This window comes from Pan paniscus, chromosome 6 (assembly GCF_029289425.2).
Source record: "Pan paniscus chromosome 6, NHGRI_mPanPan1-v2.0_pri, whole genome shotgun sequence".
NCBI classification, from domain to species: Eukaryota; Metazoa; Chordata; class Mammalia; order Primates; family Hominidae; genus Pan; species Pan paniscus.
Window position 1 is genome coordinate 9866457 of NC_073255.2, and position 24135 is coordinate 9890591.

General features: G+C 50.2%; 1 protein-coding gene across 5 annotated transcripts in view; it reads right to left on the reverse strand.

Moving 5' to 3' along the window:
- Positions 1–64: 64 nt before the first annotated feature.
- Positions 65–24135, reverse strand: part of MMD2 (monocyte to macrophage differentiation associated 2) — a 60700-nt gene continuing 36629 nt past the window's right edge. For 3 of the 5 annotated variants that reach the window (XM_034963569.3, XM_055114879.2, XM_055114880.2), the window contains exons 3-7: positions 20492–21048; positions 16733–16807; positions 11894–11995; positions 10629–10698; positions 65–8348 (exon numbers count right to left, since the gene is read on the reverse strand). In XM_034963569.3, coding sequence (XP_034819460.1) covers positions 8145–8348; positions 10629–10698; positions 11894–11995; positions 16733–16807; positions 20492–21048 — 1008 coding nt within the window. In that variant the 3' untranslated portion in view covers positions 65–8144. The remainder of the gene's footprint in view (positions 8349–10628; positions 10699–11893; positions 11996–16732; positions 16808–20491; positions 21049–24135) is intronic. The other 2 variants (XM_055114881.2, XM_003819753.5) reach the window with 1 other exon arrangement.

Sequence of the window (24135 nt, forward strand, 5' to 3'; positions counted from 1 at the left end):
GCTGCTGGCCCCAGCCAGGATGTAGCACCCTCCTCTTTTAACACTGCAACAGGGGCAAAAATCCATTGAAAGTCCATCAGGAAGCCAGATGTGCAAAGAGAAAGTTGTCAGGACAAGCTGAAGGTATGTGAGCAGACAGATCTCCACTCAGACCTGTGATAACCAGTCATGGCTGCGCCAAGTCCAGTAGATCTCAAATCCTCATCCCAAAATGCCAGATAGATAAAAACAGTCGCCTATGTACACACTCGTAATGCTTTAAATAAAATATTACCTAGTTAAGGTATTTAAACGCCTGTTTATCACGTGGGTGCTGGTGGAGAAAGCTCTGCACAAAGACGGACGCTATAGGAGACAGGCTCACAGCCCACACCTCCTTTCTGCCCAGTCAAGCCCCCAAAACTAAGGGTTTTCCCAGAGCTGAGGTTGCAAAGGCTGCCGGGCCATGCAGAAGGCTTTGACCAAAAGTGTCCTTGCCCACCAGAGAGACTTCCAGCCTTTGCCTGTTCCCTGTGGTGGCCTGATGGGAGGCAGAGGCAGAGAACATCAGTGTTTGTATCTTCAGACCTCTCAAAGCTCAGGAAGAATTGACAAAATCAGAGATCCAGCAGCCAGGACACGGAGTCGCCAGGAGGACTTAGGGAAATGGCCTTTACCTGCCTGGCCTCTAGGGGAGCAAAACAACCAGGTGTTGTGGAAAGAAGCATGTGACCTCCAAGGACCTTGAGCTGAATTCCAGGCCCCGCCTGCACCAGCTAGATGACCTTGGACACGTCACTTAACCTGTCTGAGCAACCTCGGTGTCCTCATATGGCTCATGGCTGTAATCCTCGCACTTTGGGAGGCTGAGGTGGGCGGATCACTTGAGGTCAGGAGTTCAAGACCAGCCTGGCCAACTGGTGAAATCCCATCTCTACTAAAAATGCAAAAATTAGCCAGGCGTGGTGGCAGGTGCCTGTAATCCCAGCTACTCAGGAGGCTGAGGCAGCACTGAGTGCACCACTGCACTCCAGCCTGGGAGACAGAGCGAGACTGTGTCTCAAAAAAAAAAAAAAAAAGAAAAAGAAAACAGTAATTTCATCTTGTGAGGTTTTGGAAGAGCAAAATACAAGAAGAGGGATGTGAATGTGTGCACGTTCATAAGTGCGCATATTATCTGTTATACTGGTAAAAAGGGGGATGGTGTGCAGAGATGTGTGCATGGGGTGCAGGTCATGGTGTGCCTGTAAATTAGCTCTCCAAAAACAGGAAGCTCTGATCTGTAGCTTTCACCCATCACCACACCTTGGTTAATTTCACCCTACCAGTCTTCTAATAACTTGCGAAAGCCTGAATATGTAACAGTCAGTCTCCAGGGTGCCCTAAGGATGTAAGAACACTGATACCTTCAATGACTCCTCACCTCCCGCCCCAGCAGTGGAGCAACATGAGACGGGATGGTATACCCTCCTCATGTAAAGTGCTCATGGCTCTCCCTCCAGCAGCGTCCCCCCCACAACCCATATCCCCTCTTCTGCCACCCACCAGATCAGCAGCAGAACAAGTGTGGGACTCCTCCTGCCTCCTCCTCTCCACACCTTGCTCTTCCTGCTAGGGTTGACTGTTCTATATCTTCCATACAAATCAGCTCTCTGGGCCGGGCGCAGTGGCTCACACCTGTAATCCCAGCACTTTGGGAGCCTAAGGCGGGTGGATCACCTGAGGTCAGGAGTTCAAGACCAGCCTGACCAACATAGTGAAACCCCATCTCTACTAAAAATATAAAAATTAGCCGGGTATGGTGGTGGGCGCCTGTAATCCCAGCTACTCGGGAGGCTGAGGCACAAGAATCACTTGAAACCAGAAGGCGGACGTTGCAGTGAGCCAAGATCACACCACTGCACTCCAGCCTGGGCGACAAGAGTAAAACACTATCGAAAAAAAAAAAGTGGGATATTGGCCGGGTGTGGTGGCTCACACCTGTAATCCCACCACCTTGGGAGGCCAAGGTGGGCGGATCACTTGAGGTCAGGAGTTCGAGACCAGCCTGACTAACTCGGTGAAATCACGTCTCTACTAAAAATACAAAAATTAACTGAGCGTAGTGGTATGCGCCTGTAATCCCAGCTACTTGGGAGGCTGAGGCAAGAGAATCTCTTGAACCCGGGAGGCAGAGTTTCCAGTGAGCCAAGATCATGCCACTGTACTCCAGCCTGGGTGACAGAGAACCGATCTCAAAAAATACACAAATAAATACAATTTAAAAACCAAACAGAAAAAACTCAAACCCTGATGTGTGTATAGCACTTGTGGATCATAATCTCCATTTTATAAATCAGGAAACTGAGGCACAGAGAGGATAAGGGACAGGTCCAAGGGTCTTGCACACTGGTCTCTGGAGAGCTGAATTTGGGTCAGGTTCGACTGGCACCAGACTCTGGACTCCTACCTCACCATTTCTGAGTGTCTCTGTGACAGAACTGGCCCTGCACAGGGACCCTTTGGGGCTGGGTTTGTTGTCACCAACTTCACATCCCTGGCTTCCCTGGCCGGGCTTCACAAGAGGTACAGCTGGGAAGTGGTGGAGCAGGGGGAGCCTGCACCTGGCTTGTAGCATTTGCGACGACCAATTACATACATTGCTTTTCATCCTTGGCAATGCCACTTTGGCAGCACAAAATTGGCACTGGCATGAGTATTTACACCATGGAAATTGACAATGCTACACACCAGAGGTTTTAAAACAATTACTCTCTTTTTTCTTTTTTTGACATGGAATCTCGCTCTGTCACCCAGGCTGGAGTGCAGTGGCGCAATCTCGGCTCATTGCAACCTCTGCCTCCCAGGTTCAAGCATTCTCCTGCCTCAGTCTCCCGAGTAGCTGGGATTACAGGCGTGTGCCACCACACCCGGCTAATTTTTTATATTTTTGGTAGAGATGGGATTTCACCATGTTGGTCAGGTTGGTCTCAAACTCCTGGCCTCAAGTGATCCACCCGCCTTGGCCTCCCAAAGTGCTGGGATTACAGGCGAGAGCCACCACGCCCCACCAAAAAAAATATTCTTTAATTTTTTTTAAGGTCAGCTTTCCTCCCTGGGCAAAAGATTTGGAGGCAGTGTGTTTCCTTGCAAGCAGCCAGGTCTGGCCAAGGGCAGGAGGCTTGGGTATTAGATAGTCCTGGCTTCAACGCTTTGCTCCGCTGGTTAGAAGCTGGGTGCCCTCGGGAAAATCACCAAACCTCTCTGGGCTTTGGCTTCCTGCTTTGTAATATCAGCAAATTATCCTTACCCCACGGGGGGAGTCTGTGTGAATCGGTGAAGACAGCATCTAGAAACCACCAAGGGAGACTGGCACCCCGGAGGAGACCCAGACAGGTGAGCCTCTGCCTGCCCTGCTTCCAGCTCTTTCTCGTCACACCTGCTGAATACCACGCCTGTGACATCAGCATGCTCATTGGAAGTGGATGCTGGAATTGTCACTGGCTCTTTCTGAATCCCATAGATGCTGTCCCCAGAGCCTGCATTTCGGCATCTGGTTACGCTGTACATGGTGGCAAATTTGACAGGTGCCCATCTCCCAACCCTTTGACCTCTACCTGCCCCCTCTCAGCACCCGTGGTGCATGAAGCCAGCATGGGCACCCTTAGCACCCCAAGCTGCTCCCACCTCCCACTTCCTGAGCCCAGTAGCAGGGGCTCAGGCATCGGTGGAAGGAAATGCTCTGTAGCTTTTGCAAACTGATACGGAAAAGAGAGTTTGGGATATGGTGGCTCATGCCTATAATCCCAGCACTTTGTGCGGCCAAGGCGGGCAGATCACTTGAGGTCAGGAGTTCAAGACCAGCCTGGCCAACATGGTGAAACCCTGTCTCTACTAAAAATACACAAATTAGCTGGGTGTGGTGACGGGCACCTGTAGTCCCAGCTACTCGAGAGGCTGAGGCAGGAGAATCGCTTGAACCCAGGAGGCAGAGGTTGCAGTGAGCCGAGATTGCCCCACTGCACTCCAGCCTGGGCAACAGAGCGAGACTCCATGTCAAAACAAAACCAAAAACAAACGAGAGTTTGGGAAGCTGAAAATTGGGGACTGTAAAAGTGTTCTGTAAGCCTTCAGTGCTGTCATCCCCCTGTGCAAGCCCCCCACCCATGACCAAAGTGACTTTAGATCTCCAGTTCTGGGTCCATCTGCATCCCCCTCCCCACCCTCAAGCGCTATCCTAGGATTCTCCCTCGCGGAGCCTGAAGCTGATGGAAAGGAGAAGGCTCAACGCCACTCACACCACACCTTCAGCTTCCAATCCAGTGGGAAAGGCAGCTCTGGTCTGTGATGCTGACTCAAATCCTTCCCTGGCCGGGAGGCTGTCGACCCTGGGGACAGCCTAGCCAAGCTCTGTCTGGGCCTTACAGAGAAGTCCTCCCAGGTGGGCACGCAGCCGGGGTGTGGGAGGTGTGTTGCTGGGGCCACTGATTCAGCTGCCCTGCCAAATGTGAGTCTACTGAGCAGGACACTGCCTCACTCCCACCTGCCTTCACTCATCCTGCCCTGGCAGTGCCCACTGAGCACAGGTGCAGAGGCCAACGAGTCCAGAACATCACACAGGCCAGCCTGCTGCCGACTGCTCTCCTGACTCCCTGAGGCATGACGACAGCTCTGCTGGGTCACCGGGAACCTCACGGCCCCAGGGATGGAAAGGAAGAGAGTGTTGCTGTCTGAATTTCCGGTGCATGCCCTCCCCACCCTTTTTTTTTGAGACGGAGTTTCGCTTTTGTTGCCCAGGCTGGAGTGCAGTGGTGCAATCTTGGCTCACTACAACCTCTGCCTGCCGGGTTCAAGTGATTCTCCTGCCTCAGCCTCCCGAGTAGCTGAGATTACAGGCATGTGCCACCATGTCTGGCTATTTTTTGTATTTTTAGTAGAGATGGGGTTTCACCACGTTGGCCAGGCTGGTCTTGAACTCGTGACCTCAGGTGATCCGCCCACCTCGGCCTCCCAAAGTGCTGGAATTACAGGCGTGAGCCACTGTGCTCGGCGCCCCTCTCTACACCACACACCCAGTGCGCAGCCTAGAATGCTCCCAGGACAGGGCCTTGCCCACCGGAGAGAATGGCCTAGGAAACTTCTTTTCCTTTCCTGCACTACTTAGGATACATTCAGAGGACATCCAGGGTCTGGGCTTGGGTGGAATGGAATCCTGGGAAAATCACTTCCAGAATGATGCTGGGGAAGAGAAAGGGTTTATGGGAAGCATGCCCTGAATTGGAGTGAGGGGAGGAAATGTGGCCAAAGCCCTTCAGAATGCCCTCCATGTTCTCACCAGACTACAGTTGGAAATTCCACCATTAGTGATTCATTCCTTTGGCTGACACCCCTGAAATCGTGTGATCTTTAGGATCAGGGGTTGCTTTCCATTGGAAAGCCAACAGAACTAATGAGGAGAGCAGGTGGTGTTGTGCATTTGTTATCCTGCTGCATCTTCAAGCAGCCCATAAAGTGCTGCCTTCCCCATTTAGCAACTGAGAACACTGAGGCTCAGAGAGGTTAGGAAACTGACCAAAGCTCCCACAATGCCGGGGTTATGCTGAATTTGATCCCAAGTCCAGCAAGACACAGTCCCTCCCTCCAGGAGCTCCCAGGCCTGGGACCAGTGCAAGTAGCTGCATGATGAAGGATGGGGCTCCAAGCCGTGATGCCGGAGGGCAGGGGGCATGACAGGGAGCAGAGGGGAAGCCCCTAAGTCAGAGGAAGGCCAGAAGTTCCCCAGTGCTGATGCCTGAACTGGACTTTGAAGGATGAGTAGGAGTAAGTTGCATGGACAAGGGGATCAACAGTTCCCACCAGTGGGACCAGCACCTCCAAAAATCCAGGGGCATGAAGGAGCAGGCTGTCCTGGGGAAATGCAAGCCCAGATGCCCAGGAGGAGGGGGCACGGGAGGTGCAGGTGTCAGACTGAGGAGTCAGCAGCTGCTATGGGGCCACTAAAGAAGTCCAAAGTCATCCAAATAGGAAAAGAAGTCAAAGTATCTTAGAAGAAAAGAAGAAGAAGGAGAAGGAGGAGAAGAGGACGAGGAGGAGGAGGAAGAGGAAGAGGAAGAGGAAGAAGAAGAGGAAGAGGAAGAGGAAGAAGAAGCAGCAATGAGAAGAAGAAGAGGAGGAGGAGAAGGAGGAAGAGGAAGAGGAAGAGGAGGAGGAGGGGAGGAAGGGGAAGAAAGGGAAGAAGGAGAGGAATGGGAGGAAGGGGAGGAAAGGAGGGAGGGAAGGAGGAAGAGGAGGAGGAAAGAAGGAAGCAAGGAAGAAGGAGTAGTCCCAAGTCACTGGTCCCAGGAAGGTGCTTTGGTGTCCGTCAGCATCGTGATCACAGGATTTTATCTTGGCCTGGCATGGTGCCACGCCTTGGGAGGTCTCCTAAACAACACCCCAGAACCTTCAGAACCCCCTCTCCCAGCCCCAGGCCCAGGCAGAGGTCAAGTTTTCAGTGTCTCTGTCCCCATTTGGGAACGAGTCTCTCTCCAACCAGCCCTCCCCTGCAAAAGTTTCCCCACTGACCTCCAGCCCTGACCCCAGCTGGTGGGAAATATTTGGTGAGCTCCACAGGTCAGGCTTACCGAAGACAGCTTCCAGGCATTAGGAGTGCCTGTGTAGACACACGTGTACACACACATGCACATATACACGCACACACACGCACATATACACGCACACACACGGGCAGGAGGACAAAAGCTATCCACACAGCATCTCCCAGCACGGAGGCAGTCTGGTCTGTGGAATGTGTTGAGATAATTTAATACTGGCTTGGACACACTGGATTCCAGGTGCAGGAACCCTGGAACCCCCTGGAATGTGCTAGAGATAAGCATAAGGCATCCTGTCTGTGCCCACTCCACCCTGGTTGGGAGTCGCAGAATGAGGACCTCCTGACTTGAGACAGATTCTTTATCCAGAGAATCTGAGATTCCAATTCAGATCCTGGAGCTCGGCCTGCTACTCACCTCCCCAGTAAATGTCCAGGCAGCACTGGACAGAGAGGCTGGCTCTGCCCTGAAGGGGGCTGAAGAACAGGCCCCCAGCAGCCTTGTTGTTGGGCTACTGAGCACTTCAGAGGTTGGGAGGACCTGGAACAGTCTCCCCAGATCCATGTGCCTTCCGTTTGGGGTACACCTGAGTAGCCTCTAACAGCCACTGATTGGCACCAAGAGAGAATCCAAATGTTGGCATCACAAACCTTAAGTATGGAGCAGGGAGCAAGTGCCTGGGGGCTGTTTGCCCCATCTTATGAATGAATAGCTCTCGTAATGTCTCTGGATTTTTGGAGATGGGAAGAAATGGCCAAGTAACAGCATCCTCATTCCCAACTCTACTGAGAACCAACTACGGTGGAACAGAACATCAGGGGCTGCATGGGTGTGTGCCTCAGTTTCCCTCTACTGCCCCCAAACTGCCTACTCCAGGAGTTTCCCAAAAGGGAGGGGGAGATGAGGAGATAGGCATGCAAATGCCCATTTGGAGATTTTCAGCTACTCTGGCCATTATCCCATTTCAGAGCACACCAGACAGGAAGGGCAAAGAGGTCCCATCATGAGTGCCAAATTGATTGGTACTGGCTGCCCAGAACACTGTGCTGGGAAGAATTCTGACATCACCCATGTACTGCACTTGACTGGTGATGTCTGCCATGGTCACAGCCATTCACCATCCCTCATCTCCAAGCTGGGCTGTCCCCTTTCCCTGAACCAGAGACAATACGCCAGCCTGGACTTTGGTAACAGAGAGGGAGGCCCTGGCCACCCAGGTATAAACAACCCACAGGACTCTTTGCCAGATTCCTCAGGACCTTAGGAAACACAGATTGGCCCGTCATTCCCCAATTTTCCAGGACCATGCCTGCTTCCTTTTCTGAAGATGTTAATGTTGCTTGTATTAGGAAACACTCATCTAAAATAGAAACACATTACAGGGTTAATTTCTCCTCTGTAAGAATGGCTAAATGCTTTCTTTCTCGCTGGGGACTCGAGGGACGATCTGGCTGTCACCAGAAGTCACCTTGGAGCCATCAAGAACTCTACCCAATAAAGGGAAGACAGGCCTTGGCGCTGTGCTCTGGGTTAACGTTCGCAGAAACGTGCTCCACTCCTAAAGCCCAAACGACCTCTCGAGTCTGGGTCACCTCATTTGGACACCTTGGTCTGCAGGGTGCTGGGCAGATAGAGGTACCTCCAGATGGCATAGTAGTGGGTACCAGCACCAAATGCTACAAAGAGATGCCAGATGGCGTGGGCAAAGGGGATCCTCCCGTCACTCTTGAAGAAGACCATGCCCAGGCAGTAGAAGACCCCTCCGGTCACCAGCTCCCAGATGCCCTCGGTGTTGGGCTGTCGGCAAGGACAAGGGTGGGGCACAGGTCAGAGGGGCAGTCAGTGTGGCTGAAAGCACCAGCCAGTCCCCACCACCCAAAACCAAAAGACATGCAGATGGCAAACCAGCCCAGACTCCCAGGTGAGAAGCCTCAACACTGACATACCAGCAATTCTCCCCAGACTAGTTCTCAGATGATAGACATTCTCATTTCTATTAAAACTTCACCAATTTTTTTTCTTTTGACAGGGTCTTGGTCTGTTGCCCCAGCGGGAGTGCAGTGGCACAAGCGTAGCTCACTGTAGACTCCAACTCCTGGGATGATCCTCCTGCCTCAGCCTCCCCAGTAGCTGGGACTACAGATATCCCATGGCACAACCATGCCTGGCTAATTTTATTTTATTTTTGGAGATGGGGGCATCTCACTATATTGCCCAGGCTGGTCTCAAACTCCTGGTCTCCAGTGCTTCTCCCACCTCGGCTTCCCAAAGTGATGGCATTACAGGTGTGAGCCACCACACTCGGCCTCAAATAATATTTTTATAACTTATCTTATCTGTTTTTTTTTTTTTTTTTGAGACACAGTTGCTCTTTTGCCCAGGCTAGAGTGCAGTAGCAAGATCTCAGCTCACTGCAACCTCCACCTCCTGGGTTCAACCAATTCTCCTGCCTCAGCCTCCCGAGTAGCTGGGACTACAGGCATGCACCACCATGCCCGGCTAATTTTTGTATTTTTAGTAGAGATGGGGTTTCACCACGTTGGCCAGGCTGGTCTCCAACTCCTGACCTGAGGTGACCTGCCCACCTTGGCCTCCCAAAAGTGCTGGGATTATAGGCGGAAGCCACTGCGCCTGGCCTATAGCTTATCTTTTGTAAAAATGTAATACATCTGGGTATATACCCAAAGAATTGAAAGCAGGGTCTTGACAAATACTTGCACACCCATGTTCATAGCAGTATAATCACAACAGCAAAAGGTGGAGGCAACCCAGGGGTCAGCCAAGGAATGAATGGATAAACGAAATGAGCTCAAGGCCGGGCACGGTGGCTCACGCCTATAATCCCAGCACTTTGGAGGCTAAGGAGGGCGGATCACGAGGTCAGGAGTTCGAGACCAGCCTGGCCAACACAGTGAAACCCCATCTCTACTAAAAATACAACAATTAGCCGAGAGTGGTGGCACGCGCCTATAATCCCAGCTACTCAGGAGGCCAAGGCACGAGAATCACTTGAACCTGGGAGTTGGAGGTTGCAGTAAGCCGAGATCGTGCCACTGCATTCCACGCTGGGCGACAGAGTGAGACTCCATCTCAAAAAAAAAAAAAAAAAAAATGAGGACAGGACAGAGTTATAGTTTGCAGAGATGCAAAAAGTTCTTGAGATGGATGGTGGTGATGGACGCACGACAATGTGAGTGTGCTTACTGCCACTGAACTGAATATTTTACCACAGTTTTTTAAAGTAATGGCATGGCAAACAAAAAAAAGTAGAGAAAATAATTTTTGTTTTTGCTTCATGGCAAAAAATATTTAGAGAAAAAAAACATGGTAAGAAAAAAGTAGTAGTCCTGGCCCCCAGATGTGAGTACTATTAACACGAGTTGTTCTTAGTGAAAGAAACTCTCCGCAGGGCACGGTAGCTCATGCCTGTAATCCCAGCACTTTGGAAGGCCAAGGTGGGCTTAAGCCCAGGAGATCGAGACCAGCCTGGGCAACATAGTGAGACCCCATCTCTAAAAAAAAGAAACACTCATAGAATAGGAGGGAATTAAGCAAGAAGAACCTGCCAAGCCCTCACCAGACCAGGAATTCAAGACCATCCTAGGCAGCACAGGGAGATCCTGCCTCTATAAAAAAAAAAAAAAATTGTTTTTTTGAAACAGAGTTTCACTGTTGTAGCCCAGGCTGGAGTGCAGTGCTGCAATCTCGGCTCACTACAACCTCTGCATCCCAGGTTCAAGACATTCTCCTGCCTCAGCCTCCAGAGTAGCTGAGACTATAGGTGTGTACCACATCTGGCTAATTTTTTTTTTTTTAGAGATGGGTCTTGCTATGTTGCCCAGGCTGGTCTCAAACCCCTGGACTCAAATTATCCTCCCACCTCAGCCTCCCAAAGGACTGGATTATAGGCATGAGCCACTGATACCTGGCCTACTGCCTCTTTAGACAAGTCATGCCAGGCCTCAGTTTCCCCGCCTGCCAAAGGAGAGGGTTTGTGACAATCTCAACAGCCAGGTCCAGCTCGGACACTCTTGGTCTCTTGCAGGGACCCATCTATGCAGGGCTGGCAGCACTTACCATGGAGAGGATGACCAGGGCGGGGAAGAAGCCCATTACGACATAGCAGAGAAGCTCCACAAGCTTGTACCTGGCAGGAAGACAAGCCGTGCCGGCCTTAGGACATGCCTCCCCACGAAGAAACTGCACACAGCTCCCTGTTCTTGGGGAAGAGGGAACACTCTGGCCAGAACAGTGAGAAGAAAGGACGCTTTCTCTGTCCAGCACGGCTTGGCTCAGATTTCACCCAGCTACATCCAACAGGTGCTGGCAGTTATGTGACCTTGGGCACTTTCCCTCCCTAAGACTCACTTTCCACATCTGTAAAATGCATGCTGGTGCCAGAGCAGGGATTACAAACATTGGGCATAGCACACACATGGGCACTTCCGATGCTCAGCCCATGGCAGACATCACTATTCGATCCCAGCATCTCTTCCCACAAGGCCCAAGCAGCCACTTCCAGTTGAGCTGGGTTGCTGCAGCAGCTGAAGCCTCTTTGCTGTCCCTGGACTAAATGACTTCCAGAGGTTCCTGGGCTCTGAGACTACAGGAAGTCTGTTATGTTCTTTTGCTTGTATCGTCCTGTTTCTTTCCCCACTGAATTATTTCCATCCCCATCACTCGACAGAATGGGAATACAGAGAGTGTGGCTCTCTCAAGACCTCTCCCCTTCATCTGCTAATAATTTAGGTAGGGCAGGTGGCATGTGACCACCCCCGCCTCCCCCCCCCCACCCCAGTCCAATGGGGCTAGGAACCTATGTTTTTTGGTTGTTGTTTGTTTTTGAGACAGAGTCTCGCTCTGTCGCCCAGGCTGGAGTGCAGTGGCACGCTCTCGGCTTGCTGCAACCTCCACCACCCGGGTTCAAACCATTCTCCTGCCTCAGCCTCCCAAGTAGTTGGGATTACAGGCGCCCATCATGACACCCAGCTAATTTTTGTATTTTTAATAGAGACAGGGTTTCATCATGTTGGCCAGGCTGGTCTTGAACTCCTGACCTCAAGTGATCTGCCTTCCTCGTGGATCACTCGGCCTCCCAAAGTGCTGGGATTACAGACGTGAGCCACCATGCCTGGCCACCTATGATGTCTTTTTGACAACTTCAAGTTGACCCTAGGGTCTGCAAGACCTGGTGGCCACCCATGAGCCTGAATGACGTGACAGCCAGAGCTGTGCTCTCATGATTATGAGATCATCCTGGACTCTCGGCAGCCCAGGAGTGCTGGGGAGGCCGGAGCATGTAAGGGAATCCCGCCTCCCTGAAGCCCCCAGGCCTGGCTTACCGCTCGTGGAAGAAGAAGACATAGATGGTGCCCACGGAAGCCATAATCCAGACCAGCCAGCGCATGTGGGAGGCCCAGGGGCCCAGCTCCCGAAGGTTCAGCCTGGGAGAGAAAGAGCCAAGGCCATGGCCCTGAGGGGGGCCCACCAGGACCCCGGCCCTCGAGGACTGGCCTGTCACAGGAAATGGACCCCAGGGAAGTCCTGTCACCTGTGACTCCATGGCTGGGACATGGGTGCTCACAGGAAGACGGGTGAACAGGCAGAAAGGGTGCTAGATAACTTGAAACAGCAAGCAATGATTAGAGGAAAATTAGCAAAATTGATAATATCTAGAAGAAAAGGTAAGTAGCACCTCAAACTGGTGGGATTATGAACAAGTAAAGCCTGTTTGGGGGCGATTGTGCATTCTCTGTCACCACAGTTCCGGCAGCTAACCAAGGCAATGCTGTTTTGTTTTATTTTATTTTATTTATTTTATTTTATTTTATTTATTTTATTTTATTTTATTGAAATGCAGTCTCTCTCTGTGCCCCAGGCTGGAGTGTAGTGGCACAATCTCGGCTCACTGCAACCTCCGCCACCCGGGTTCAAGCGATTCTCCTGCCTCAGCCTCCTGAGTAGCTGGGATTACAGGCATGTGCCACCATGCCTGGCTAATTTTGTATTTTTAGTAAAGATGGGGTTTCTCCATGTTGGCCAAGCTGGTCGCGAACTCCTGACCTCAGGTGATCCACCCACCTTGGCCTCCCAAAGTGCTGGGATTACAGGCCTGAGCCACCGTGCCCGGCCTCCAATCCTTTGTTAATAATTATTTTAAGAGACAGGGTCTTGCTACTTGAGAAGCTGGGGTGGGAGGATCGCTTAAGTCTGGGAGGTGGAAGCTGCAGTGAGCCATGATCCCAGCACTGCACTCCAGCCTGGGCAACAGAGTAAGACCCTGTCTCAAAAAAATTAAAAATAATAATAATTAAAAAATGAAAAATAGGAAGAAGATCTGTTTTTACCAACATAGATAGATCTCTAAGCTATATTGTGAGGTGTTCAAGAGGGTGGAGGGTATGAACCAAGAAGAATAAGATGACAATATTGTGTGTATGTATAAAGAGATAACTGTTGGCCGGGCGCGGTGGCTCACGCCTGTAATCCCCGCACTTTGGGAGGCTGAGGCGGGCAGATCACGCGGTCAGGAGATTGAGACCATCCTGGCTAACATGGTGAAACCCTGTCTCTACTAAAAATACAAAAACAAAATTAGCCAGGCGTGGTGTCGGGCGCCTGTAGTCCCAGCTACTCAGGAGGCTGAGGCAGGAGAATGGCGTGAACCCGGGAGGCAGAGCTTGTAGTGAGCCAAGATCGTGCCACTGCACTCCAGCCTGGGCAACAGAGCAAGACTCCGTCTCAAAAAAAAAAAAAAAAGGGATAACGGTCAATGCACAGAAAAAGATCTGAACCTCTTCCCAAGTGGTTTTGTCTGGAAAGGTGTAGTTAACAGTGGTGGTGATGACTGAGGAAGAGGGTCCTTTAAGTTTTTTCTGGAATGAATTTCTTTTTTTGTTTGTTTTTTGATATGGATTCTCGCTGTGTCACCCAGGCTAAAGTGCAGTGAGGCAATCTCAGCTCACTGCACCCTTCGCCTCCCGGGTTCAAGTGATTCTCCTGCCTCAGCCTCCCGGGTAGCTGGGATTACAGGCGCACCACCATGCCTGGCTAATTTTTGTATTTGTAGTAGAGATGGGGTTTCACCATGTTGGCTAGGCTGGTCTCAAACTCCTGACCTCAGGTGATCTGCCCTCCTCGGCCTGCCAAAGTGCTGGGATTACAGGCGTGAGCCACGCGCCTGGCCTGGAATGAATTTCTGAAATGAGAATGTGTTATGTAAAACTTCTGCCAAAAAAAGTGACCTGCTTGGAGTCTGTCATTGTAAAGAATTTAAGTAACACCGAAAAGTTTAAGAGTAAAAAATAATAACCCATCTCATTACCCAAAATAACCATCAGTGAACATCATTCTAGATATCCTTCCAAGTAGACCCGAAAATAGGCCACTGGGTAGAAGGATAGGACGGGATGAAGGGAAAGGAGAAAGGGTGAGAATTAAAGTTATACACATCTTTTTTAATTAAAAGTATTACATTTAATTTTAACTTGACTTCAAAAGAAGAAAATGGACACTTACAAATTTTGCTGAACTTCAAACAAATGTTTCTTCACCATAAAATTCACTTGGACTCTGAAGTTAAGATAAATTATGTAAAGCACAAGAAAACTGGATTTTCTGCCGGGCGCAGTGTCTCACGCCTGTAATCCCAGCACTTTGGGAGGCCGAGGCAGGTGGATCCACCTGTGGTCAGGAGTTCAAGACCAGCCTGGCCCAAATGGTGAAACCCCATCTCCACTAAAAATACAAAAATTAGTTGGGAGTGGTGGCGGAAGCCTATAATTCCAGCTATTTGGGAGGCTCAGGCAGGAGAATTGCTTGAACCCGGGAGGCAGGGTTTGCACTGAGCCAAGATCATGCCATTGCGTTCCAGCCTGGGCAACAAGAGCGAAACTCTATCTCGGCAAAAAAAAAAAAAAAAAAGTGGATTTTTTTTTTCAAGCCATTCTTCTGCCTTAGCCTCCCGAGTAGTTGGGACCACAGGTGCCTGCCACCACGCCCGGCTAATTTTTTGTATTTTTAGTAGAGACGGGGTTTCACCGTGTTAGCCAGGATGGTCTCGATCTCCTGACCTCATGATCCGCCCACCACAGCCTCCCAAAGTGCTGGGATTACAGGCGTTAGCCACTGCGCCTGGCAGGTGGATTTTTTAAATTACATGTTTCAGTTTCTTGTTTGTTTTTTTAGAGACAGGGTGTCACTCTTCCAGGCTGGAGTGCAGTGGCACAATCATAACTCACTACAGCCTCGACTTCCTGGGCTCAAGCGATCCTCCTGTCTCAGCCTCCTGAGTAGCTGGGAGCACAGGCACATGCCATCACAAACTAGTTTCTTTCAAAAACTCCTCATGGTTATGGTATTCTTGGACTTCTTTCATGCGTGACCATGGTGCCTATTGTTTTTATGTCTGCATGACAACCCCATTTGATAGTTTATTCTGAAGTCTATCTCTGGGAAATTATTAGAAGTGTCTCCACTGTGTGTCAGCATTAAATGGTGCTGTGGCCACATTCAGAAGCCAGCTTGTTTTTTTCACATTGCAAATAATTTACTTTTTCAGTCTCAATGCCTGCAGAATTTGTCTCTTTCATTTCCATCAGCTTCTCTCTGATTGCTGTAATTTAGACTTTTTGAAAATGTATTCTCCCTGATTATGTAAAACCTTCAATATTTATTTGGTTTTTGGTTTGTTTGTTTTTGTCCCCAACAAAGAGAGGGAGCTGGGGGTTTTGTTTGTGACAATACCCTCAGATACCAGCACAGGGCCTGACACAGGGCAGTGCCCAGTCAATCACAACCAGGGGTAAAGGTAAAGAAGAGAAACTCAGGCCGGGCGCGGTGGCTCACACCTGTAATCTCATCACTGTGGGAGGCCGAGGCAGGCAGATCACCTGAGGTCAGGAGTTTCAGACCACCCTGGCCAACATGGTGAAACCACATCTCTACTAAAAATACAAAAATTAGCAGGGTATGGTGGCATGTGCCTGTAGTCCTAGCTACTCAGGGGGCTGAGGCAGGAGAATCATTCAAACCCGTGAGGTGGAGGTTGCAGTGAGCCGAGATCATGCCACTGCACTCCAGCCTGGGCAACAGAACAAGACTCCATCTCAAAAACATAAACAAAACAAAACAAAAAATAAAAACAAAATAAATATATACTTATAAAATGTGGCCATTGCAATGGCTCACGCCTGTACTCCCAACAGTTTGGGAGGCTGAGGCGGGAGGATGGCTTGAGGCCAGGATTTCAAGACCAGCCTGGGCTACATACTGAGACCCATCTCTACAAAAATAAAAATATTAGCCAAGCATGGTGGCTTGCACCTGCAGTCCCAGCTACTTGGGAGGCTGAGGCGGGAGGATCACTTGAGCCCAGGAGTTGGAGGCTGCAGTGAGCTATGATCACAACACTGCACTCCAGCACAGGCAACAGATCAAGACCCTGTCTCTTAAAAAAAAATTAAAAATTTAAAAGCTATATTAAATAAATTAAATATTAAGTAAATATAAATATAAGTATATATGTATGTATATGCATGTGTATGCATACGTCTATGTCTATTACACATATTTATATATGTGTATATATGTAGACACATATGCATACATATGTACATATTAATATTTGCTTTTCTGGATGGGCACGGTGGCTCACACCTGTAATCCAAACACTTTGGGAGGCTGAGGCGGGCAGATCACTGGAGGTTAGGAGTTCGAGAGCAGCCTGGCCAACATGGTGAAACCCCGTCTCTACTAAAAATACAAAAATTAGCTGGGCGTGGTGGCGCATGCCTGTAATCCCAGCTACTCGGGAGGCAGAGGCAGGAGAATCTTTTGAACCAGGGAGGCGGAGGTTGCAGTGAGCCAAGACCTCGCTACTGCACTCTAGCCTGGGTGACAGAGTGAGATTCTGTCTCAGAATTCTCAGAAAAAAAAAAACAATGTATATATTTGCTTTTTCTGCATAAAATAACTCAAGAAGTGAGTTATTTTCTGCATAAAATAACACAGCAAAGTGGATATAAGTAGCTGCTTCCAGGAAGGAAAAAAGGGTGGCGGGAAGCTTTTAACCTAACTCCTTTGTGCCAAGTCAACACATTACCCAGCCAAATAGAAAAATAAATTCAAACGATGAAAAGAAAGGCCGCCAAGGGTTTGCTGGGTGGCGGGATGGTACTCACCAGGGTGCGTAGGAAGCCGCTATGAAGAAATAGATGACCATCCGGTCGAACATGTGTAGACAGTGTTCCACCATCCTAGGGCGGCAGAGAAGCCGGCAGTCACAGCCCCTGCACAGCAGGGAAGGGCCAGTGCCCCCAGAGCCGTGCCCTGGGCTGATCGTGCCTGCCTACAGGTTAGCAGGGCTGGGCTCCTCTGTCCAGCCAAGACCCCTTGGCCCTCAGAATCCCCATCTGTAAGTGACCAGAGCAGTGGTCTTCAAACCAGGCTCCTTATCACCCTAGGGGCTGCATGGAGACACCTTGCCTCGGGGGTCCCACTGAGGGCCTTGCGCCCCTACAGGTAAGGATTGAACATCCTCCGTCCCACTTTTTTTTTTTTTTTTTTAAGATAAGGTCTTGCTCTGTCTCCCAGGCTGGAGTGCAGTGGCACGATCTCAGCTCACTGCAACCTCCGCTTCCCGGATTCAAGCCATTTTCTTGCCTCAGCCTTCCAAGTAGCTGGGATTACAGGCACCTGCCACCATGCCCAGCTAGTTTTTGTATTTTTAGTAGAGACGGGGTTTCGCCATGTTGGCCAGACTGGTCTCAAACTCCTGAACTCCAGTGATCCACCCGCCTGGGTCTCCTAAAGTGCTGGGATTACAAGCGTGAGCCACCGCGCCTGGCCATCCTCCCCTACTTTAATCAGAGCCACTGTGCATTTCTGCTTTATATACTGGGTTTTTCCAAAGATTTATAATGGGGAAAGAATTCTGTGGACAAAGTGCAAAAATGGCCAGATGGAGTGGCTCACACCTGTAATTCCAGAGCGTTGGGAGGCTGAGGCAAGAGAATTGCTTGAGCTCAGGAGTTGGAAACCAGCCTGGGCAACACAGTGAGACCTCATCTCTACTAAAAATTAGGAAGATCAGCCAGGCATAATTGTGCATGCCTGTAGTCCTAGCTACTCCAGAGGCTGAGGCAGGAGGATCTCTTGACCCTGGGAGGTGGAGACTGCAGTGAGCCATGTTTGTGCCACTGCACTCCAGTCTGGGCAACTGAGCTAGATCCTGTCTCAAAAAAAAAGTGCAAAAACTACTAAATTACGTGCCCCTCAAGACTGTCTGGGAGCTGACATTCTAATGCTAGAAGAGCTTAGTGGTTCGGATCCAAGCTGTGGAGCCAAAAGGCCTGGGTTCGAATTCCAGCTCTACACTTCAGGAGTACATAACCTTGAGCAAGTTACCTATTTGATCTAGGTCTCAGCTTCCTTCTCTGTAAAATACGGAGGATGCCAGCAACCTGACATGGGGCTGTGGGGAGGATTAAATTAGCTAATACCCAGCACAGTACATAGTAAGTGCTCAATAAATACCAGCTGTTTTGGCCAGGCATGGTGGCTCATGCCTGTAATCCCAGCACTTTGGGAGGCCGAGGTGGGTGGATCACCTAAGGTCAGGAGTTTGAGACCAGCCTGGCTAACATGGTGAAACCCCGTTTCTACAAAAAATACAAAACATTCCCCGTCTCTACTAAAAATACAAAAAATTAGCCGGGTGTGGTGGTGAGCACCTGCAGTCCCAGCTACTTGGGAGGATGAAGCAGGAGAATGGCATGAACCTGGGAGGCGGAGCTTGCAGTGAGCCGAGATCATGCCACTGCACTCCAGCTTGGGCAACAAGAGTGAAACTCTGTCTCAAAAAAAAATAAAAAATAGATAAATAATAAAAATAAATAAACACCAACCATTTTTATGATGACCTCACCTTGTGTAGTGAGCGATAACCCTCAATACATGGGACTGGAATGGTGCCAGCCTCCACAATGGTGACCAATGAGTCAAGCCCCTAGTATTCACACACTGGGACCCTCCCCTCCCAAAACAGATAAGGTAAACTCAGGGAACAAATAGGACATTGCAGAAATGATGGTGTGTGGTTCCTGAGGCCAGATCATAAAAGACATTACAGCTTCTGCCTTGTTCTATTAGGTCGCTAAGTTTGGGGAAAACAAGCTCCCATGTGGCTGTGAAGACAGCCACACTACAACCCAGCACTAGCTCACCAGCCAAGTGAGGGAGCTTAGAGCCTCCAGCCCCAGTCAAGCCATCAGATGACAGCAGCCCCAGCCAGCCTCTGACTACAGGAAACAGCACAGACTGGAGCCACACAGCTAAAGCTCTCAAACTCTTATTTGAGACAGAATAAGTGTTTCTTGTTATTTTAAGCCATAGTGCTCTGGGATACTTGGTTACAAAGCAATCACTGACCAGTACAAACTGTGGCTCTGTCTAGCAAAGTGCAGCCCTGAACAAATTTGACTAATGATTGTATGCACGGCTCAACTGCATGTCTTCCTAGAAATTAAAGGGAGTGGCATACAGCTTTATGGGGGGCCTGGATTCCCAGAGTCAGCTTGGGTTGAATGTGGCTGATATGCAACCTTGAGCAAATAAGGTTTCTTTTCTTTTTCTTTTCTTTTCTTTTTCTTTTTCTTTTTTTTTCGACAGATTCTCACTCCGTTGCCTTAGCTGGAGTGCAGTGGCACTATCTAGACTCACTGCAACCTCCGCCTACCAGGTTCAAGCAATTCTCATGCCTCAGCCCCCTGAGTAGCTGGGATTACAGGTGTGTGCCAGCCCCAGTGCCTGGCTAATTTTTGTATTTTTAGTAGAGACAGGGTTTCACCATGTTGGCCAGGCTGGTTTCAAACTCTTGACCTCAAGTGATCCTCCTACCTCGGCCACCCAAAATGCTGGGATTACAGGCATGAGACACCTTGCCTGGCCTGTAATTTTTTTTTTTTTAATCAAAACTAGCCAGGCACAGTGGCTCACACTTGTAATCCTGGCACTTTGGGAAGCCAAGGAGGGCAGATCGCCTGAGCCCAGGAATTCAAGACCAGCCTGGGCAACATGATGAAACCCCATCTGTACAAGAAATACATAAAATTAGCTAGATGAGGTGGTGCATGCCTGTAGTCCCAGCTACTCGGGAGGCCGAGATAAGAGGATCGCTTGAGCCCTGGAGGTGGAGGCTGCAGTGAACCGAGATGACGTTATCACACTCCAGCCTGGGTGACAGACTGAGACCCCATCTCAAAAAAAAATAAAAATCAAAACTGTAATACTCAGGGATTCTAGTGCCTGCATTGCAGAATTATTAGAAAGATTAGGGAATGGCGCCTGTAGCATGCCTGGAACGAAGCCCAGAGGGGAGCTGGCCCGTCGTGACCACCCTGCAGCCAGCAAGGGCTTTTCTCTTGGTCCTCTCAGAAGCAAGCAAAACAAGTCAGGCGTGAAGGCTCATTCCCGAAACTCCAGCACTTTGGGAGGCTGAAGCAGGTGGATCACTAGAGCCCATGAGTTGGAGAACAGCCTGGGCAACATGGTGAAACCCCATCTCTACAAAAAGATACAAGAATTAGCCAGGCATGATGACACACACCTGTGGTCTCAGTTCCTCAGGCAGCTGAGGCAGGAGGTGCTTGAGCCCTGGAGGTGGAGGCTACAGTGAGCTGAGACTGTACCACTGGACTCCAGCCTGGGCAACAGATTGAGACTCTTTCTCAAAAAACAAACAAACAAACAAACAAACAAAAAAGAAAACAAGTTGGCCAGGCACAGTGGCTCACACCTGTAATCCCAACACTTTGGGAGGCCGAGGTGGGTGGACCATCTGAGGTCAGGAGTTCGAGACCAGCCTGGCCAACATGGCGAAACCCCATCTCTACCCACCCCCCAAAAAAATACAAAAATTAGCTGGACGTGGTGGTGCATACCTGTAGTCCCAGCTACTCGGGAGGCTGAGGCAGGAGAATTGCTTGAACCCAGGAGGCAGAGGTTGCAATGAGCTGAGATAGCGCCACTGCACTCCTGCCTGGGCTACAGAGTGAGACTCCATCTCAAAAAAAACAAAAAACAACAACAAAAAAAGTGAGCAAACCAGGCTCCCGTGGGCGAGGTGGTCTGCCCTGAAGAGACTCAACTGCAGCCTGTTTAAGGCAGGGCTTGTGCCTCCTGCAAAGCCAGCCTGTGGGTCGCCCAGCCCAGCCCCTCCCAGCTCAGTGGAGAATGTCACCAGGCAGACCGGATGTCCTGGTTCACCCCCCGGGCTGCCATGGGTCCTCCTGCCCCGACCCCCTACCCGGCATGGGTCCCCTCTGGGCGGGAGGCACCTGAGGTGGCTCTTCTTCCAAGAGATGGTGTGAAACACAGTGGACACCACGAAGAGGCCGCAGAGGCCGAGGCCGTAGATCCAGGCAGAGATGGTCTCCCAGTCATCGTCCGACAGGAAGTAGAGGTTGGAGCTGCCCAGGATGCTGGGGATGATCCAGAACTGGAGGGGCAGGGACGGCAGGGACAGGTGCAGCAGCTGGGTGGCTCAGAGCACACCTCCTGCCCCTTCCCCGGCTGAGCTGCCCAACGTGGCAGCACTCGGCTCTTGAAATGTGGTCAGTGCCACTGAAGAACGGAATCATTTTATTTCACTTTAAGGGATTCAAGTGTAAATTTCCTTTCTTTCTTCCTTCCTTCCTTCCTTCCCTCCCTCTCTCCTTTCCCTTTCCTTCTTTCCTTCCAGCCTTCCTTCCTTCCTCCCTTCTTTCCTTCCTTTCCTTTCCCTTTTCCCCTTTCCCCTTTCCTTTGCTTTTTTTCTTTTCTTCCTCTTTTCCTTTCCTCTTTCTTTCTTCCCCTTCCCTCCTCCCTCTCTCCTCCCTCCCTCCCTCCCTCCCTTCCTCCCTTTCTCTCTTCCTTCCTTCCTTGTCTTGTCCCCCATGCTGGAGTGCAGTGGTGCAATCACAGTTCACTACAGCCTCAACTTCCTGGGCTCAAGTGATCCTCCCACCTTGGCCTCCCAAGTACCTGGGACTACAGGCACACACCACCACGACTGGCCAATTTTTATATTTTTTATAGAGGTGGGGTCTGGCTATAATGCCCAGGCTGGTCTTGAACTCCTGACCTCAGGCTATCCTCCCACCTTGGCCTCCAAAGCACTGGGATTATAGGCGTGAGCCACCATGCCCAGCCTCAGGTGTCAATTTCAACAGCCACGTGGGGCCAGTGGCTGCCAACCTGGACAGTGCAGGTCTAGACCTTTGATTCAATTCTCAAAGGGGTCCATGTATGAAACGGTCAAAGACCACGTCCCAGAGAGTGGCCATCCCCACCACATCCCAGCCACTCTCTGGGCCACGACACAGAGAAGTATGATGTGCCACATGTCACCCATCATCACCACTGATGTCCTGACCTCATCTGCTTGGACTGCCCTGAAGGAAGAGCCCAGCCCTAAGCAGCACAGGCGCCCAGGTACCATTCAGCTTGTAAACGGGTTTAAATAGTGGATGGTGGCCAGGTGCGGTGACTCACACCTGTAATCCCAGCACTTTAGGAGTCCGAGGCAGGCAGATCACGAGGTCAGGAGTTCGAGACCAGCCTGGCCAATATGGTGAAACCCCGTCTCAACTGAAAAATACAAAAAATTAGTCAGGCATGGTGGTGCGCGCCTGTAATCCCAGCTACTCAGGAGGCTGAGGCAGGAGAATTGCTTGAACCCAGGAGGTGGAGATTGCACTGAGCTCAGATCGCGCCACTGCACTCCAGCCTGGGCAACAGAGCAAGACTCTGTCTCAAAAAAAAAAAAAAAAAAGTAGGCAGGTGGGAATTCAGCCCCTACCGTGTGCATCCTCCAGGACTCACTGAACGCAATCTGCCTGCAAGATCAGCCCAGGTGAGTCCCAAAGGAAAGAGGTGTCCCGCTAGCCTCCCCGACACCCAGGCTGGGCGCCGGATGGGGACAGGTCAACAGCAATGCACCAGAATGGGATGGCTCCTTAATAAGAGGCCATCAGCCACCCACATGTCCATCTGCGCATGGCAGACTGAACATCAACAGGGAAGATAGAAGCCTTGCTGTAGGGGATGGAATTATAACTTTAAAAAATCATTTCTGGCCGGGTGCGGTGGCTCACACCTGTAATCCCAGCGCTTTGGGAGGCTGAGGCCAGGAGGATCACCTGAGGTCAGGAGTTCAAGACCAGCCTGGCCAACATGGTAAAACCCCCTCTCTACTAAAAATACATAAATTAGCTAGGCATGGTGGCATGCGTCTGTAATTCCAGCTACCTGGGAGGCTGAGGCAGGAGAATCGCTTCAACCCAGGAGGCGGAGGTTGCAGAGAGCCAAGATCACACCACCATACTCCAGCCTGGGTGACAGAGCGAGATTCCATCTCAGAAAAAAAGAAATCACTTTCATCAATCTTATTACATCATCTTAAAAAAATAAACAGCAACTGGCCAGGTGCAGTGGCTCATGCCTGTAATCCCAGCACTTTGGGAGGCTGAAGCAGGTAGATCACTTGAGGCCAGGAGTTTGAGACCAGTCTGGTCAACAGGGCGAAACCCCATCTCTACTAAAAATACAAAAATTAGCCAGGCGTGGTGGCGCACGCCTGTAGTCCCAGCAAGACTCCATTTTTAAAAAAATAAATAAACAGCAGCTATCCATGCTACTTCATAATTTGGGGACATGCTTCTCATTAGGCTGTAGACTCCAATTATGTTTTGTGCTATTTTAAAATATATATACATATTTTTTTTAGAGATGGAATCTCTCTATGTTGCCCAGGCTGGAGTGCAGTGGTACAATCATAGCTCACTGCAGCCTCGACATCCTGGGTTCACATGATCCTCTTGCCTTGGCCTCCTGAGTAGCTGGGACCACAGACACATGCCACTGCGCCTGGCTCCTAGTTTGTGCTATTTTGCGATCACCTACCATGCCTAGTATTCATTGAGTTCCTCTCTCACTCATTCATTCATTCCACAAACCTGTGAGCACAGGACATGTCCTCAGGAATGAAATGATACATGCCCATCACCCTGCCCTCACCCTGTGCTCATAGGTGCTAACTGAGGGAGCATCCAATAAATGAATGAGTTAACAGCAGGGGCCTGGTACCTGTGACTCAGTCACCCACTTCCTGGAGCCTGCTGGACTATGAATATGCCTTGTGTTTATAGCATCAGTGGTCAGAGGAGATCATAAATAGGTTTTTGTCCCCAGCCTCACAGCTTCTCTCAGGTATGATGGCAGAATCAATTCAGCACTTTTTTTTTTTTTGTAAACGAGTCTCACTCATTCTGTCCTGCACTCAACTGGAGTAAAGTGGCACAATCTTGGCTCACTGCAGCCTCTGCCTCCTGGGTTCAAGTGATTCTCCTGCCTCAGCCACCTCAGTAGCTGGGATTACAGGCACACACTACCACACCTGGCTAATTTTTGTATTTTTAGTAGAGATGGGGTTTCGCCATGTTGGCCAGGCTGGTCTCGAACTCCCAACCTCAAGTGATCCGCCCGCCTCAGCCACCCAAAGTGCTGGGATTACAGGTGTGAGCCACTGCATCCGGCCAATTCAGCA